A 13,711-nucleotide genomic window follows, 5' to 3' on the forward strand; every position below is an offset into this window, starting at 1 on the left:
AGACCGATTTCCAGATGTGGTGATCCACGGTATAGTGGATCGTGATATGGACATGTATACTGGCCTCTCCACATTTACGCGAGTCAAGCACGCACCCCCATTTTTAGCTCTAGTAAGCCGGGGTATAGTCCAGAATAGGAAATTGTGGAATGAGTCCATCGGTCCCCTACTGGTAACACGACTCAAACGCCAGCATCCAAGAAACCCGCCCGCTTGGACAAGTCGCAACGGGTTGCTATGAGAAACACGCAGTCTACAGTAAGTTGATGACTCGCATTTACTGGTCATATGTTCCGACAGCGTGGTACCCTCCTGCTACTCTCAACATCTAGATTGATCTATCTGTAACATTTGGTTGATCCAGATCTCGTCTCCATGCTAATTACGGTATATAGCGGTCAAAGAGATAAGGTTTTATCTATTCCCAGTACGACGGGAGTTGCATCAGACGACCCGGACCTTGAGGGCAAGTTCACAACACGTTGGCAATGACAACTTTCCCCTCCACCTTCATCTAGGGCGTCGGTCGAGTCTATATAGCAAACCTTCGTCGCTCACTTCCCTTTTATAGTTAGATGAATGTAGTTGAACAATGAATACCCAAATTTTGATCTACTTCTGCGCCTGTCCCTTGAAACTTGAAAGCATCTGACTTCAGCGGGACTGTTGCACGACATTGGAAAAGCTGATATTGCCCCTTAAAACTAATAGACTGACATAGCATCGACCGCAACCATGGCTGCCGACAAGACGATGCCCATAGCCATCATTGGCATGAACCTGAAGTTCCCAGGTGACGCCGTGTCCGCACAGGCCTTCTGGGAGCTGATAATGAGCGCGAGGGACGTATCCAAAGAAATCCCCGCCGATCGGTTCAACATAGATGGCATGTAATCAAGGGGTAGCACGCATGAGTATCCATCACCTGCTAACTTGAACCAATAGCTTTTTACCACCCCGACCCGAACCGTCTAGACAGTGTAAGTCGGCAACGAGAGTTCTGACTGACCATAGCAAATCGCTGACTCCGCCACCAGTTACGCATCCGCCATGCCCACTTCATGGAAGAAGACCCCCGCAGCTTCGACGCGCCCTTCTTCAACATGTCGTACGCCGAGGCCTCGGTGCTGGACCCGCAGCAGCGCGGCCTGCTCGAGGGCGCCTACCGCACCTTCGAGAACGCCGGCATCCCGATGGAGCGCCTCTCGCGCTCGCCCACCTCGGTCTACTGCGCCTCCTTCTCGCGCGACGGCGAGACCATGACGGGCCGCGACTTCTCGGCCCAGAGCCGCTACCACGCCACCGCCAACGGCTCCTCCATGCTCAGCAACCGCGTGAGCCACTTCTTCGACCTCGCGGGCCCCTCGCTGACCGTCGACACGGCCTGCTCGTCGGGGCTGTACGCGCTGCACCTGGGCGTGCAGAGTATCGTCACGGGCGAGAGCGGAATGTCCCTCGTCTGCGGCGCCAACACTTTTATTACGCCCGAGAGCCAGGCCCTGGCCTTGAGTAACGGCGGGTTCCTGTCCCCGGACGGCCGGAGCTACAGCTTCGACGCCAAGGCGAACGGCTACGCGCGCGGCGAGGGGTTCGGTTTTGTCTTGCTGAAGCCGCTGGCGGCGGCGCTGCGGGACGGGGACGTGGTGAGGGCGGTGATCCGGGCGACGGGCGCGAACCAGGACGGGCGGACGCCGAGTATCACGCAGCCGAGCCAGCAGGCGCAGCTGGACTTGTTGCGGGATACGTACCGCGTGGCGGGGCTCGAGGTCAGGGATACGGATTATGTCGAGGCGCACGGGACGGGGACGCCGGTCGGGGACCCGATTGAGGCGGCGGCGGTTGGGCAGGCTTTCCGGGATGGGCGGAGAGCGGATAGGCCGCTTTACGTGGGGTCGGTCAAGGCGAATATCGGGCATTTGGAGGGCGCTTCGGGCATGGTAAGTTTGGAGAGCGAGATTTGGACTGGTGTGCGCATACGTGAATCTTGCTAACAGGTGTCGCTCACGGGCTTAGGCTGGAGTCATCAAGGCGGTTCTCGCGCTGGAGAATGCCGTGATTCCGCCGCTCGCTATGTTTGAGAAGGCGAACCCCGCTATTGATGTAGCGGATTTGCAGCTCGCGGTAAGGGTCTCTTCTATGGTTTAAGGGTGTGCTCTCACTCACTGACTTTTAACTTAGTTCCCCAAAGAAGCAGTCACCTGGCCGGCCGCAGAAGTGCGCCGGGCATCCGTGAGCTCCTTTGGATACGGAGGTAGCAACGCCCATGTCATCCTCGACGACGCGTACAACTACCTGCGCACCCACGGGCTGAAAGGCCTGCACCAATCCGTCGGCGAGCCTGCCACCAACGGACACACAAACGGCAACGGCGCTCTGCCAGCTACCAACCCCAACCCCTACGCCATCATCCCCTTTTCAGCCGCCGACAGCGACGGCACGAAGCGCCAGGCCGAAGCCCTTCAGACCTTCCTCTCCTCACCACAAGCACTCGAGGCCCCTCGTGTCGATAACCTCCTCTCCGACCTAACCTACACCCTCGCCTCCCACCGATCCCTACTTAACTTCCGCTCCTTCGCCGTCATCTCCTCCCCCTCGCCGACAACGACCTCGGCACCCTCGTCTCGCCCAGCGTCTTCACCAGCGCCACCTCCGCCCCGGACCTCTCCTTCGTCTTCACCGGCCAAGGCGCCCAGTACGCCCGCATGGCCACCGGCCTGCTGCACTACCCCGTCTTCCGCCAGAGCCTCGCCGACTGCGACACCTACCTCACCACCGTCCTCGGCAGCCCCTGGTCGGTCCTCGCAGAGCTCGACAAGGAGACAGACGCTAGCCGCGTCGCCGAGCCGGCGCTGTCGCAACCCCTCTGCACCGCCATCCAGATCGCCTTGGTCGACCTGCTGCGCACGTGGGACATCCGTCCCCGCGCCGTCGTGGGCCACTCTTCGGGCGAGGTGGCGGCGGCGTACTGCGCGGGCGGGCTGGACCGCGACAGCGCGTGGCGGGTGGCCTACTTCCGCGGCGTCGTGGCCGACAAGCTGGCGTCGGACCCGGCGCGCGAGGCGACGACGATGATGTCGGTGGGGCTGGGCAGGGGGGACGACGCGCAGCTCCAGGCGTACCTGAAGGCCGAGCCGGCGGTGACGGTCGCGTGCGAGAACAGCCCGATCAACGTCACGCTGTCGGGCCCGACGGCAGCGATTTCACGTCTGGCCGAGACGCTGCAGGTGGACCGGGTGTTTGCGCGCAAGCTGCCGGTCAGGATCGGCTATCACTCCGAGGCGCTGCGGGATGGTGCGGCTGAGTATTTCGGTCTGCTGGACGGGATCTGCGCGCCGGCGAAGGAGGACAAGGGGGCGAGCAGCAGCACTGTCGCCTTCTTCTCTTCCACCAAGGGCAGCTTCATCACGCTCGAGCGTCTGGCGAATCCGAGATACTGGGTCAAGAACCTGCTGTCCCCCGTCCTCTTCACCGACGCCGTCACCGCGCTGGTCGGCGAGCGGAAGCAAGCCACCAACACCAAGTTCCTCGTCGAGATCGGCCCGCAGTCGGCTCTCCGGCGACCCGTCAAAGATATATTCGCCCACCTGGGCGAGGAGAAGAAGTGGTCGTACGCCGCCGTGCTCGATCCCCGCCAACACGACGTCCGGTCCCTCCTCGAAACCGTCGGCGCCCTTTGGAGCGCCGGTCTGCCCATCGACCTCAATCTACCTAACCAGGCCACTCTCCAGCCTACAAGTCCGCCTAAGAGGCTGACAGACCTCCCCTCCTACCCCTTTTCCCGTGCCAAACTGTACTGGGATGAGCCCCGCATTAGTGCCCTCTACTCCCACCGCCCCTTCCGCCGGCACGCCCTCCTGGGGCTGCGCGAGAACGACTTCAACCCGGCCCAGCCGACCTGGCACCACAAGATCCGCCTCGCCGAGAACCCCTGGATCGTCGACCATGCACTCCAGGGGTCGCCGCTCTACCCGGGCACCGGCATGCTCGTCATGGCCATCGAGGCTGCTCGACAGCTGCTACCCCAAACGGCCAACATCCGCGGGTACCAGTTAGAGGACGTGCGGTTCATGCGTTCCATCCCCGTCAACGAGTCCGAGAAGGGCACCGAAGCCAAGATCTACCTGCAGCCGCGCCGGCACACGGTCAAGGACGCGGCGCAGGGCGTCTACGACTGGCGGGTGTTCGCGCTGCAGGGCGACGAGTGGACCGAGTGCGCGTTCGGCAGCATCCGCGTCGAGCTGGAGGACGCCGAGTCCTCCTCCGACGCAGCCACTGCCGCGCGCCGGAGCAGATGGGCCAGCGCCGTGGCCGAGGAGCACGCCCGCACCGCCCAGCAGTGCACCCTCAGCGTGCAGAGCGCGCAGCTGTACGAGAACCTGTCGAAAAGGTCCGGGTTCGACTACGGCCCTTACTTCCAGGGCCTGCAGCACATCAAGTACTCGCGCGACGGCTGCGCGTCGGGCACATTGTGTTTACGGGACTACGCCAAGACGATGCCGTACGCGGCCGAGGACCCGTGCGTCATCCACCCCACGACCTTCGACTCGGTCTTCCACGTCGGCTTCGTCTCGCTGAGCCGGGGCGGCTGGGAGGCCATCCCGACGCTCATGTTTAGTAATTTGCGCGAGCTCTGGGTGTCGCACAAGCTGTTCACCGTCGAGGGAAACCCGCGGCTTCACGTCGCGACCCGCGAGGTCGCCCGCACGTTCCGCGAATTCGAGTGGGACGCCAGCACGCTGCTGGCCGAGACGGGCGAGCCGGTCATCGTGGCAAGGGGCGAGCGCATCACCGTCATCGCGGGCGCCGGCAGCAATACCCAGAAGGGTGACGAGGACGACGGCGCCAGCCGCTTCTCGTACGGTATAGAGTTCCAGCCCGACCTCGCGCTGCTGGACAAAAGCGAGACCGAGGCTCATCTTCGCGCTCTGTACGCGCGCGACCCGCAGTTTTCGCCGGACCCCCAGGACGCCGAGGCCGTGGATCGCGCCGACGCCATTGCGCTGCACTTTATCGAGCAAGCCCTAGATAAAATCGAGAGCGGGGAGCCCATTACGCTGGACAACCACCTGACCAAGTACGTTGATTTCCTGCGCAAGGTGCGCGCCAACCGGGATAAGTACACGCTGGCGTCGCGGGGGCTGGGCCATTTGGATATCGAGGACGTCTTGCGCGAGGCCGACTCGGAGCCGACGCAGAAGCTGGTCAAGAAAGCGGGCGAGCATCTGTACGGAATCCTGGCGGGGACGGACAATGCGTTGCAGATTATCTTCGAGGGTGGGCTTGCTAATGGTAAAATGACCCATCCCATTCCGAAGGAAAGAAGAAAAAAAAAAAAACGAAAACTCTGACTGACAGTACTACGTGTACCTAGATTTCTACCACTGCGACTTCTACTCGCGCCACTACCGCAAGGCGGGCGCCTACCTAAGCATGCTGGCCCACGCCAACCCCCAGCTGCGGATCTGCGAGGTGGGCTCGGGCACCGGCAGCGCCACGAGCAAGGTGCTGCCGTTCCTGGTCGACGACCACACCAACAGCGAAGATGGCCAGCCGCAGATGGTCCGGTTCGGCGAGTACGCCTACACGGACATCTCGGTCGGCTTCTTCGAGAAGGCGCGCCAGAAGTTCGCGTGGGCCGAGAAGCACCTGCGCTTCGCCAAGTTGGACCTCGAGGTCGGCCCCGTGCTCCAGGGCTTCGAGCTCGGCAGCTACGACGTCATTCTCGCCTGTAATGTTATTCATACCACCTCGGACCTGCTCCAGTGCCTGCGCGACCTGCTGGCCCTGCTGCGCCCCGGCGGCAAGCTCGTCATGATGGAGACGACCGTCGACAACATCCGCGACGGCATCATTTTCGGGCTGTTGCCCGGCTGGTGGATGCGCGAGGGCCATTGTTGGGACGGGAACCAGGATATCGAGCAGGCGATGCAGGACGAGGACGAGGCGCTGGGACCGATTCTGACCGAGGCCGGGTGGGATGCGGCGCTCAAGACGGCGGGTTTCTCGGGCGTGGATATGGTGTTCCGGGATAACGAGTACAAGCCCCGCCACCGCGTCTCCACGCTCGTCGCCACCAGACCAGTCGAAGAAGTAGAAGCGAAGGGGGAAGCTGCGCAGAGCGAGAGCTGGGCCATCCTCGCGGATCCCGCCAAGCCTGCTCAGACTGCCCACGCCGAAGCGCTCAAGTCGAAGCTCGCCGCCGTGCCGTGGATCGGCGAGACCGTCGAGACTTATACCCTCGACGACCTGATGGGTTCCGGATTGGAATTGGGCAACACTCGTGTCATCAGCCTGCTCGAGCTTGACAGCTCCCTCCTCGGCACCATCGCCGGCCCGCAGTTCGAAGCCGTCAAGAAGATCGCCCTCGACGCCAAGACGGTCCTCTGGCTCACGCGCGGTGGTGGTGTGGGTGGTGCCGGCAACCCCGCCGCCGAGATGGCCGTCGGGTTCTCGAGGAGTATCTGTTCGGAGCGTGGTGACCAGGCCTTCGTCACCCTGAGCCTGGAAACAAACGATGGGCCGGCCGAGGGGGCGAGCCACGTGCTCCGTATTCTCGAGCACTTGCACCGAGTTGGACAAGGCAAGAAGGGCAGCGTGGAGTCCGAGTCTGAGTATGCCGTGCAGGACGGCCTCATCCATATCCCGCGCATCGTTCCCCAGAAGACCGTCAACCAGACCCTCGCCGCGCGCGCAAGGCTCCCCGACAAGATCAGCTACACGCTCGGCCAAGCCGACGCCACCAAACCTCGTATCAACCTGACCATCAAGCAGCCCGGTCTCCTCGACACGCTCTACTACACCGAAACCCCCACGCCCCCCACCGAGCTGGAACCCGGCCAAGTCGAGATCGAAGTCGCCGCCGCCTCCCTCAACTTCCGCGACGTCATGATCTCCCTCGGCCAAGTGCCCGGCGATGGCCTCGGCCTCGAGGGCTCCGGCACCGTCCGCCGCGTCGGCCCCGGCTGCACGAACCTGCAAGTGGGCGACCGGGTCATGTACTTCATCTTCTCGACGGGCGGCTGCTGCGGCACCTACGTCCGCTGCGACGAGGCCTCGACCCGCAAGATCCCGCGCCCGGACATGTCCTTCCTCGACGCCGCGGCCCTGCCGGCGGTCTGGGCCACCGTCGTCTACGCCTTCGACTACGTGGGCCGTTTGCACAAAGGCGAGAGCGTGCTGATCCACGCCGGCGCCGGCGCGGTGGGGCAGGCGGCCATCCAGCTGGCGCAGCTGCGCGGGGCCGAGGTCTACGCGACGGTGGGCAGCGGCTGGAAGCGCACCTTGCTCAAAGAGCTGTACGGTTTGGAGGACGACCACATCTTCCACAGCCGCGAGGCCAGCTTCGTCGACGACGTCATGCACGCCACCCGGGGGCGCGGCGTCGACGTCGTCCTCAACTCGCTGGGCGGCGAGCTGCTGCAGCGCTCGTGGAAGTGCACCGCGCCCTTCGGCCGGTTTTTGGATATCGGCAAGGCCGACATCCTGGCCAACAGCACGCTCGGGATGGGGCACTTCCTGCGCAACGTCACCTTCGCCGCCATCGACGTCGCCGGCATGTACGCCGAGAACAAGCCGCTGATGCGGCGCGTGCTCGACGACGTTTTCGAGGTGCTGGCAGCGAACCCGGGGCTGCGGAACCCGAAGCCGCTGCATGCGTTTGCGCCCAGCAGGGTCGAGGAGGCCATGCGCGCGCTGCAGGGCGGCAAGATTGCGGGGAAGGCCGTCATCGATTTCCAGACCCCGGGGGATGTGGTCGAGTACCAGCCCGCGCAGAAGCCGGCGTACGGGTTCGAGGCGCAGGCGACCTATGTCATCAGCGGCGGCCTCGGCGGTCTGGGCCGCGAGATCATGCGCTGGATGGCCTCGCGCGGCGCGCGGCACTTCCTCGCCACCTCGTCGCGCGGCGTCGCGGGACGTCCCGACGTCCTCGCCTTCATCCAGGAGATGGAAGACCAAGGCGTCGTGGTCCACGCCCCCGCGTCCGACATCGCCGACCGCGCCGTCCTGCAGGCCACTTTGGACGAAGCGAGCAAGACGCTGCCGCCCATCCGGGGCTGCATCCAGGCCGCCATGGTGCTGGCGGACAACATGCTGGCCAACATGACGGCCGCGCAGTTCCACCGCGCCCTAGCGCCCAAGTACCAGGGCTCCTGGAACCTGCACGAGCTGCTCCCGAAAGACATGGACTTCATGGTCTTCCTGTCCTCCATGAGCGGCATCATCGGCAACCCCGCCCAGGCCAACTACGCGGCCGGCAACACCTTCGAGGACGCGCTGGCGCGGCACCGCGCCGCCAGCGGGCTCAAGGGCGTCTCGTTCGATTTGGGACTCGTGTTGGAGGCCGGCTGGGCCAGCGACAACTTCGAGGACGTCACTAAGAGTCTGCGCGCCGGGCTGGGCGGGCTGACGCAGAAACAGCTGATGGCGATCCTGGACGTGCTGTGTGATCCGGGCTATGACTGCGCTGCGCACAACGCGGCGCAGGTGGTGAATATCCATGACAAGCCGGCGAAGCTGTACCGGATGTTCCAGGATGGCGTGCTTCACTGGGCCGGCAAGCCGCTGTTTAAGAATATCCTGCGTCTGGGGCAGGTGGAGCTGGTCAACGGCAGCGGGGGCGCCGGCGGCAAGGGCGAGGGCGACGTGACGGCGGTCGACTACCTGGCCCTGATCCGGGAGGCGGCGGATGCCGAGGAGGCCGGGCAGATCGTCACGGCGGCGTTGCTGGGCAAGTTGAGCAAGTCGCTGTCGGTGCCGGCCGAGAGTCTCGATGTGGGCAAGCCGGCGTATGTGCTGGGTGTCGACTCGCTCATTGCCGTCGAGCTGCGGTACTGGTTCATCAAGCAGTTTGGCGTCGAGGTGCCGGTGTTTGTGATTTTAAAGAAGCAGCCGACGGTCGAGCTGTGCCGGCATGTGGCGGACCAGGTTCTTGCCACCAAATGAATTGGGCAATGCCTATGATGTGTGAAAAGGGTAGCTTGAATAAGATTTGCACCATAACATTAATTATAGCATTACGTATAACATTATGAGATATGAGTATATAGAGAATTGTAGTAGATACACACTTCTATTTAGTTCGCCCCCTTTCTAGGTTTTTGTGCTCTTTGCAATCTCAACCGCTACGCAACCAGGTGGCCTTTCCCCAATGGCCTCCCGGGCTATTATTTGGCTATCAAGACTTATATCGCTCCCACGTAACAATCCAGTATGTAGGAGGTGTTCACAGCGTGTCTGTACAGTCTGTAGTACGTGTCCTTCGTGTCTTTTAGTGAGACATCAGTATTTTGTGCAACTCGCACAATTTCCAGTGATACTGAAAGTTGGATATCACTCGCCAAGTTGGTAGAAGCTGTTACTACGGCAGTATACGTACGCCCATTTAAGGATTATAATCATGACTGTACTCACATTACGTTCAAGTAAGTAAAGCAACAGCCAGATGAGTCACAAGTAATATATGTAAGGTGGAAGAAGAGTGCCATCTGTCAGTGACAAGGGATGTATGTATGTATGTAATGACAGCGACTGTATTCACAATCCAACGTAACAATTAAATAAACTCGATTTCTATTCACCACCTAGTACACAACTCCTATCATATGCGACACTACAGTCTGTTGCACCTCTACCGACTACAGACACAATGTCAAAACAAAACTCAAGACTGCGGACTCTCCTAGGTCCCTTTCCCCAACTACAACCTACTAGTTTAATGTACACCAAAATGGAGGAAACCAACACAGACCCATCTGAAAAGCGCAAAAGTACCCCCAACATGGGCATCCTCGCCACGGCGAAACTCAGCAAGAACTGGCGAAAAGCCGTCGACGCCGTCCGGCGAACCATCCAGGCCTCCAAATCCGCAACCACCAAGAAAGCCCACCCCCTATTCCGATCCCGATCCCGATCCCGCGGCGGCCCCGGCGTCACTTGCACCAACGTCACCCCCGAAGCCAGCCAAGCCGCCCGCTTCACCCGCGCCGTCAACGAAGCCGTCTACAGCCCCTACAGCCCGCACCACGGCTGGGCCGGCCGCCTCTACCCGGGTGGGAGTAGACGCTACCGCAGCGTCAAGGTCCTGCTCGCCTTCTGGGCCGAGACGGACGACCCGGCGTTCGGGGCGGTCGCGGTGGCGCACGCGCTCGCGGACGTGTTTCGCGGGCGCTACGGGTTCGACGTGCTGGTCTGGCTCATCCCCGTCATGCAGCCGCAGCAGGCGCTGGCCGCGAAGCTGCAGCAGTTTGCGCGCGAGGTCGACCGCCGGCATCTCCCGGGGGAGGACTTGCTGATATTTTGGTATGGCGGCTCGGCTAGGGAGGGCGAGGCTGGTGGGGGGCCCTTGTGGTATGGCGAGTAAGTTACCTGTCTTTACTTCTGCTTCGATTCCCACACCCCCTCTTCGCTTCTTCCATCAAACCCTTTGCTGTCGAACCCGTGACTGACAACCCATGGGGCACATCCCCATGAACCAGAAACTTCGGCGGCCCAACCATCGACTCCCAAATCGTCCCCCAGATCCTCGGCGCCGCCCGGTCCGACGTCCTGACGCTCTACGACACCCCCCACGCCCTGCACGGCCACGCCGCGACGGGGCCAGGCGTCTACGAGCACCTGGGCGCCAGCGCGCACGACGACATCATCGCCGGCTTCGTCGGCGAAAGCAGCAGCACTAGTTACAACGGCAGCCGCACGCCGCTCTCCTTCACCCACGCCCTGATCCAGATCCTCGACAAGCCCGACCGCGCCGCCCGCGGCATCGCGGTCCTCGACATCCACCGCAAGCTTGTGAACCGGTACCGAATGGCATCTGCAGCCGTGGCGGACTCCAGAGCTAGCGAGTCGGACGAAGAAGAAGAGGAAAAAGAGGAGGCACCGCCGACGACGACGGGGACCAACAGTGGCGGTCACCATTACAATAAGCGCAGGAGCCGAGGCGAAAACGCCTACACCACGTCCCCCCAACCCTGGCTCCCCCGCGCCCTACGCCAGACGCCCGTCTACTGCCACCTCTCCCGCTGCCGGCCCCGATCCGAGGGCGGCGGGCCGACCAGCATCGTGCTCTCGCAGTTGGGACGTCCCGCCCCGGAGACGTTTCTGGAACCGAGGCCAGCCCCGCCGCACGGCCCGGAGGGCGTGGGCGGCGAAAAAGGAGAAAATGGCGACGGTGATGACGGGGCGGCCGAGGTGACCATGCGGCTGCGGCTGCGAGCGCCGGCGGACGCGGCGGACATTGGACGGTGGAAGGAGTGGATTCTCGATGCGCCGCCGGAGGCGAGTCAGTTGGTCTTCATACAGGCCAAGCCGACGTAGCTAAGTAGGCACAATTAGTTGCCTGACGCCTTCACATTGAGCAAGGTGGTGTAACCACTTCCTATGGAGACTGAATACCTCAACTGGCCGACAGCCCTTAGCAATAAATATGATTGGCGGATTTCCTGTTTGCGTCGCTTATGTACATGCAGTCATCTCGTTACACAGTTCCGTGTACTCCCCTCAACTCATCTTACCACAACGAGACAGGCGCTCTTGCTTGACCCCACCCGACACTTGAAAATGCACATCATACACATCAACCCCTAGGACCTCTACCGACGAGAACCTCGTACAAGACCACCAATAGAACCAAACAAGTTGCCCAACATCGAAGCCTGGCCCGGGGACCTCCAGTACCGGTACCCCACCAACGCGAAGACGAGGGGCGACCAGAACATGGCCTTGAGGACCCGCGTGATGACCCTGCCCTGGTGCTCGCTCCGGGCGATGACCTCCGAGTACCGCTCATTACTAAAACTGACGCGCGAGTACTTGGTCTGCCAGCCGAGGCGGGGCACGTAGACCGACAGCCACTCCTCGAGCGCCTTGCGCATGCGGTACGTGGGCGACAGCACCGAGGCCCGCATCTCGACGTAGTTCTGCAGCGCCAGGTCGTTGATGGCGTGCGCGTCGGGCGCCCGCACCGCCGAGTACTCGGCTAGGGCCGCGCTGCGCAGGACCGACGGGTCCGCCGGCGCGGGGTCCGCCGGGTCGTTGCTCTCCTCGAGCGCCTCGTGCTTGTCCAGCAGGGCGAACAGCGTGCGGACGTCCTCGAGCCCCGCGTTCATGCCCTGGCCGTAGAAGGGGACCATGGCGTGCGCCGCGTCGCCCAGGATGACCACCGAGTCGGAGAAGTGGTAGGGCTTGCACTTGATGCTGATCAGCGGCAGATGCGGGTTCGTCTCGAACGAGGCAATGAGCTCCTTCGGTGGGATGAGCGATGTAACCCCGGGGAAGTGTTGGTCAAAGAATGCGGGCAGCTGGGATGTGTCTGCTTCTAAGCTGGTATAGTTGGCAGTGGGCATGAACAATGTGCAGGTAAAAGATCCATCCTAGATCGTATATGAGCATATGTACGGCAAAGCTTAATACCGACTGATGGATGGCACTCACTGTACTGGGTATCGCGATAAACATGAACTGTTTTCCGGGCCAAATGTGGAGATGGTAGGGAGACATGACGAATCTTTCCAAAAGGCGCTCAGATTTGCGACGTCTGTTAGGGCCGATCTGGAATTCGCACCAGAGGGTGTCGATGTATTCCTGCTGGTAGTCCATGCGGAGATACTTCATCAAGTGGTAGCGGACCGATGAGTGCGCTCCATCGGCGCCCAGCATAAAGTCAAAGCTAACCTCGACCTCCTTGGGGCGGCCAGCGCTGGACTTACCGGACTTTTCGGGACTCTGGACCTCGAACCAGGCGACCTTTCGTTTGAAGTCGGCGCCCGTGAGCTTGTGGTTGAAGTAGAACTTGACATTCGGCATCTTCTCCAAGATATCCAGAAGAGCCCCGTTGAGCTCGCCTCTATCAGCTGCGTATATGTCCTGCTCTGACGTTTAGTCTTTCAAGGTAGCCGACGGCCTAGATGGCAAGGATTGACGGAACATACCCGGCCATGAACATCATAGCGTTGCTCCTCTTCGTACAGCTCTTCCGATGGGCGCTTGCCATGGATCATTCGCCCACACATCGGAATCGTGTTTTGCATTACATGGTCAAGAAGAGTCTTGGAACCCGCATGGCGTATGGCGTTGATGCCCCTCTCGGACAAAGCCAGGTTGATGGACTTTGTGAAGTTCAGAGGCGTTGTTGATGGATCGCGAAGATCTGCGCGAGTCAGTGTGGGATTCAAAGAACCTGGGGCGAGGGAGTTCCCGTCTTCTTGTCATGGTTCATCGGCTTGGCGACAGATGAATCCACGGGCGCAACCATCCATCAAGATGACGGTAACTGGCGCCAAATGGCACCAACAAGCGAATTGAGACAGGTACTCACCACTGCGCAGCTCATATATCTTCACTTTGTGGCCGCGCTGGGCAGCATACAGCGCAGCCAAAGATCCAACCGGGCCAGCGCCCACGATGACAAACTTCTGCTTGGCCATTTCGAATAGAGAGACGCAATAGTATGGGTAGATTGGATCAAGTACACGGTCAAGGGTCCTGGCGGGAATGGATGAAGAGAGGTAGTATCAAACAACCGGCTGACTCCTGGATGTCCCGTCGGCTTGCTTCGGGCCAGTTTATCCGAGCTTAACCAGGGAGAGAGTGATGGACAACTTTGGGAAGATCAATGAGATCAATGACAAGCACAGTTCACAGCATGGGCGCACTTACGCCTACATGCATGGAAATCGTGCCCGTAGATGTCGGGGATAAGTCACGGATGCGATGA

At 61.4% G+C, this 13,711-nt stretch overlaps 3 protein-coding genes across 3 annotated transcripts; 2 read left to right on the forward strand and 1 right to left on the reverse strand.

The window, feature by feature from the left end:
* Window positions 1-735: 735 nt before the first annotated feature.
* PG985_011624 (uncharacterized protein) lies at window positions 736-8,943 on the forward strand (the record flags this gene model as incomplete). Its single annotated transcript, XM_066831391.1, has 7 exons — window positions 736-886; window positions 946-980; window positions 1,038-1,937; window positions 2,014-2,121; window positions 2,179-2,618; window positions 2,642-5,289; window positions 5,372-8,943. 7 exons carry the CDS (start codon window positions 736-738, stop codon window positions 8,941-8,943), a joined length of 7,854 nt encoding a protein of 2,617 aa, XP_066679441.1.
* Window positions 8,944-9,727: 784 nt separating this feature from the next.
* On the forward strand, window positions 9,728-11,313 carry PG985_011625 (uncharacterized protein; the record flags this gene model as incomplete). The annotated part of the gene is made up of 2 exons (XM_066831392.1): window positions 9,728-10,356; window positions 10,476-11,313. The coding sequence occupies 2 exons, from the start codon at window positions 9,728-9,730 to the stop codon at window positions 11,311-11,313; spliced, it is 1,467 nt and encodes a 488-aa protein (XP_066679442.1).
* Window positions 11,314-11,588: 275 nt separating this feature from the next.
* PG985_011626 (kynurenine 3-monooxygenase) lies at window positions 11,589-13,421 on the reverse strand (the record flags this gene model as incomplete). The annotated part of the gene is made up of 4 exons (XM_066831393.1): window positions 11,589-12,368; window positions 12,430-12,861; window positions 12,927-13,144; window positions 13,313-13,421. The coding sequence occupies 4 exons, from the start codon at window positions 13,419-13,421 to the stop codon at window positions 11,589-11,591; spliced, it is 1,539 nt and encodes a 512-aa protein (XP_066679443.1).
* Window positions 13,422-13,711: the final 290 nt, after the last annotated feature.

Source organism: Apiospora marii (genome assembly GCF_038362585.1).
Source record: "Apiospora marii strain CBS 49790 chromosome Unknown utg000009l_segment0_segment0, whole genome shotgun sequence".
In the NCBI taxonomy this organism is placed as follows: domain Eukaryota; kingdom Fungi; phylum Ascomycota; class Sordariomycetes; order Amphisphaeriales; family Apiosporaceae; genus Apiospora; species Apiospora marii.